The 4,205-nt window shown below is 41.8% G+C and overlaps 1 protein-coding gene across 4 annotated transcripts in view; it reads left to right on the top strand.

Moving 5' to 3' along the window:
• The window catches only part of arhgef33 (Rho guanine nucleotide exchange factor (GEF) 33), an 11,577-nt gene extending 7,603 nt beyond the window's left edge, over positions 1-3,974 (top strand). For all 4 annotated transcript variants that reach the window (XM_046855034.1, XM_046855033.1, XM_046855031.1 and 1 more), the window contains 3 exons: positions 356-959; positions 1,031-1,167; positions 3,626-3,974. In XM_046855034.1, the coding sequence (XP_046710990.1) occupies positions 356-959; positions 1,031-1,167; positions 3,626-3,755 (871 nt within the window). In that variant the 3' untranslated portion in view covers positions 3,756-3,974. The remainder of the gene's footprint in view (positions 1-355; positions 960-1,030; positions 1,168-3,625) is intronic.
• Positions 3,975-4,205: the final 231 nt, after the last annotated feature.

The following is a 4,205-nucleotide window of genomic DNA, read 5'->3' as shown; positions in this document are numbered from 1 at the left end:
TCCATCCATCCATCCATCTACACATTTCATCATCTATTCATTTATCCAACCATTTTTTCCTGCTGTCCAACTGACCATTCTATCTTCTTATAGACTTCTTACAATTTCACTAATTTGACTTTCGTTAAATTGTGTTTATCCATCCACTTAACTAAAAAGTATACATAGTATTTACTATACATTTATCCCTTCACCATTCTATCCATCTGTCAATCAGATTAATCAAATAAAATGCCCTCAAACTATTTCTTTATTTAACTGTAAAATCATTTACAGATCTGCAGGTTCTATTCCTCTATCCAATAATCTATTTATTGACCCTTTCCTCTTCTTCACTCTTTTTTTTTTTTATCAGTGATCCAGCCCATAAACAGAGAAGAAAGAAAGCAGCTGTCCGTCATTATCCTGACTGGGAGGCGGAGCCTAATCGTTTTCCCCATGACATTTCCTTCACTTCCGACGTGGAATCACGTCACAAAGCCACGCCCATCCAATTACACAGGATTCCAGAGACAGAGAGGGCGGGGTCAGCCCTGGCCGATGCAATGGAGACATTCCTTCCATACAGACATGGGGACTCTCGCTGTTCAAGCCGTTCCCATTCAACTGACTCGAGCCTTGACATTACGTTTGTAAGCTGTAGCCCCTCCCTCAGTCCAGACTGCCAATCACATAGCAGAGGGCAAAGCAGCAGAGGTGGGGTTTACAGACCCAGCTGTGGGCGCGGGTCACCTGACTCGGCCAGCGTGATGAAGCCTTTGCAGCAGGTACAGCGGAAAAGCAGGTCACTCAATGGCCTGCAGCTGGACAGCTTTGACAGCGGCCCTCACGTGATCCGAAGTCCTGCCCACCCGAGGCTGGTGCGCCAATCAAGCGCCAAATCAAGGCTGAGGAATAGCAGCCCGGAGAGGCATCACGAACCCAACACACACACCATCGCTGACGAGCTTACACAAAAGGTTACACACAAACACAGGGCTTTTCTAAGCTAAAATTGTTTATTTACAAGCGTACCACTTTCCATTCTTAGGATTCCGGACCTCCTATATTGGAGGACTTGAAATGGAAAGGCGTGTCCGATGAATGTGACCCCACCCCTCTGAGTGAACGTAGCAGGAAGGAGGGCAAAGGTTTCCGAAGCTCCTTCAAAAAGCTTTTTAAGAAGAGGTAAGGGTAACAAATTTTCTCTAACACACCAAACTGTGACAAAAAATCTCTCTAACACATCACACACAAACACATGGTTTAGAAGGACATAATTTATAAGGACCTGTTTAGATAGACATGCTGAAAATATTGTGTAGAACAGGGGTCTTCAACGTTATTCAGGTCGAGGACCCCTTAGCGATAGAGACATGGAGCAGGGACCCCTGATACAAAATGTGTCAAACATAACCACTGATATTAATAGAAATCAAGCATATTTATATATTTATTTTATTTATATATATATATATATATATATATATATATATATATATATATATATATATATATATATATATATATTTTATATTATGTTAAGACAATAAAAACTATATTGTCGTTGTACATGCGTCATTGCCTGTATATTTTCAGATATATTCAAATCTTTTAAAAATATAATTTTTTTTCAAACATATTTTGCAATTAAAATCACAATTGAATAAGTTGTTCACAGTTGTCTATTATTTTAATAGATTTGCAGTTTCATAAATTTTCCTTTTACTATCAGGTGGACGATTATACATTTACTTAACTTCAGATTTAGGGTTCCCTGGTGGTCAGGATTCGGCGTTCTCACCGCCGTGGCCTGGGTTCGGTCCCCAGTCAGGGAACCAACCCCAGCCACTAGGGTTGCACAAGCCAGTGCACTCTTAGTGCCGGTCCCAAACCCGGATAAATGGGGAGGGTTGCGTTAGGAGGGGCATCCAGCATAAAAACGTGCCAAATCAAACATGCGGATCACGAATACGGATGATCTGCTGTGGCGACCCCTAATGGGAGAAGCCGAAAGAAAGTTTTTACTTAACTTCAGATTTTATTTTAATGGATTAAATTAATTATTTTCAACAAAATTTTACAAACAAAACCCCATAATAGTAAAGTTTGTTTTAAACTTTGCAAATTGCTTAAATAAAAAATTAAATAAAAAAAAAAAGACGAATATTCACAGCTTTTGTCATAACACTCAGAATTGAGCTCAGGTGCATCCTGTTTCCACTAATGATGTTTCTACAACTTGATTGGCGTCCATCTGTAGTAAATTCAGTTAATAGGACATGATTTGGAAAGACACACTCCTGTCTATATGAGGTCCCACAGTTAACAGTGCATGTCAGAACACAAACCAAGCCATGAAGTCCAAGGAATTGCCTGTAGACCTCAGAGACGGGATTGTATTGAGGCACAGGTCTGGGGAAGGGGACAAACATTTCTGCAGCATTGAAGGTCCCAATGACCACAGTGGCCTAAATCATCTGTAAATGGAAGAAGTTTGGAACGCTTCATAGGGTGGAGCTGCTCGGCCAAACTGAGCAAGCGGGGAGCAGGGCCTTAGTCAAGGAGGTGACCAAGAACCCAATGGTCAATCTGAAAGAGTTCCAACATTTCTCTGTGGAGAGAGGAGAACCTTCCAGAAGAACAACCATCTCTGCAGCACTCTACCAGTCAGGCCTATGTAATAGAGTGACCGGACGGAAGCTACTCCTCAGTAAAAGGCACATGACAGCCCGTCTGGAGTTTGCCAAAAGGCACCCGAAGGACTCTCAGACCATGAAAAACAAAGATTGATCTCTTTGGTCTGAGGAAACCAGGTACCGCTTATCACCTGGCCAATACCATCCCTACAGTGAAGCATGGTGGTGGCAGCATCATACTGTGGGGATGTTTTTCAGCAGCAGGAACTTGGAGACTGGTCAGGATTGAGAGAAAGATGAATACAGAAAACCTGCTTCAGAGCGATCTGGACCTCAGACTGGGGCGATGGCACACAGAGATAAAGAGTGGCTTTGGGGACGACTCTGTGAACGCACTTGAGTGGCCCATTCAGAGCCCAGACCTGAACCCCATTGAACATCTCTGGAGAGATCTGAAAATGGCTGTGCACCGACGCTCCCCATCCAACCTGATGAAACTTTGGCGATTCTGCAAAAAATAATGGGAGAAACTGCCCAAAAAAAGGTGTGCGAAGTTTGTAGCATCAAACTCAAAAAGACTTGTAATTGCTGCCAAAGGAGCTTCAGCAAAGCATTGAGCAAAGTCTGTGATGCTTATGTAGGTGATTTTGTTTGTTTTTTATTTTCAATAAACTGGCAAAGATTTCGAACAAACTTTTTTTCATGTCATTATGGGGTTTAGTTTATAGAATTTTAAAGAAAATAATGAATTTAATCCGTTTTGGAATAATGCTGTAACATAGAATGTGAAAGCTATAAAAACTTTCCAGATGCACCGTACAAACCTCTTGACACAAAGATAAACTCCACAAGACCTGCTGTTCTGAAGAAGCTGGGCGTCAAAGTCTTCTTTTGCCCTTTTGGTGGAGTCACGCAGATCTTTTTGTGTCTTCAAAAACTTGTAATCAATGTTATCTACTTCACTTGTCATGGGTAATTGTGTATTATTACACTCGTGTGTGTGTCAGGTCTGGCGGAGAGAGCAAGGCGGAGAAAGCTGTGGAGAAGAACGAGGGACAGAGCAGCAATGATCTGGAGGCTGGGAGGGTAAACAGAGCACGAAAACCTGGAGATATCGACAGAGGAACTGCAGTTTAAACACGTGCACACACACACACACACACACCTGATTATTTTGTTGTATAGCAACACAACATCAAACACGATCTTTCACACACACATTCTACTAGAAGAATCATGATGTCTAGCCAATAGAGATGTTCCTCTCCATAACCGAGGCTGATACGATTCACACCTTGATGCATAGTCAACGATACGGTACATTAAAAGACACGCACGTTACGACTCGCCCCAAAAGAAAAAAAATACGATGCTCTACAATTCTTCCAGGTTACAAATAGTTTTTTTTCTTTGGTTCAGACAGCAAATAATCAATTTAATTAAGTGCCTTTTGACGTCTAACGCATGGCCCCTTTCACAAACATGGCTTTGTACCGCAAAAAAAACCAAAAAAACCCCCAGACGTTCTTTTCCTGTTGTGTCTGCAGGAGGTTACAGCTCTACCTCTGCCAGGTTAATCTGTATTCT

Source organism: Silurus meridionalis, chromosome 8 (genome assembly GCF_014805685.1).
Source record: "Silurus meridionalis isolate SWU-2019-XX chromosome 8, ASM1480568v1, whole genome shotgun sequence".
Taxonomy (NCBI): Eukaryota; Metazoa; Chordata; class Actinopteri; order Siluriformes; family Siluridae; genus Silurus; species Silurus meridionalis.
The sequence above is the reverse complement of the archived record's forward strand: the minus strand, read 5'-3'. Positions and strand labels throughout refer to the sequence as shown.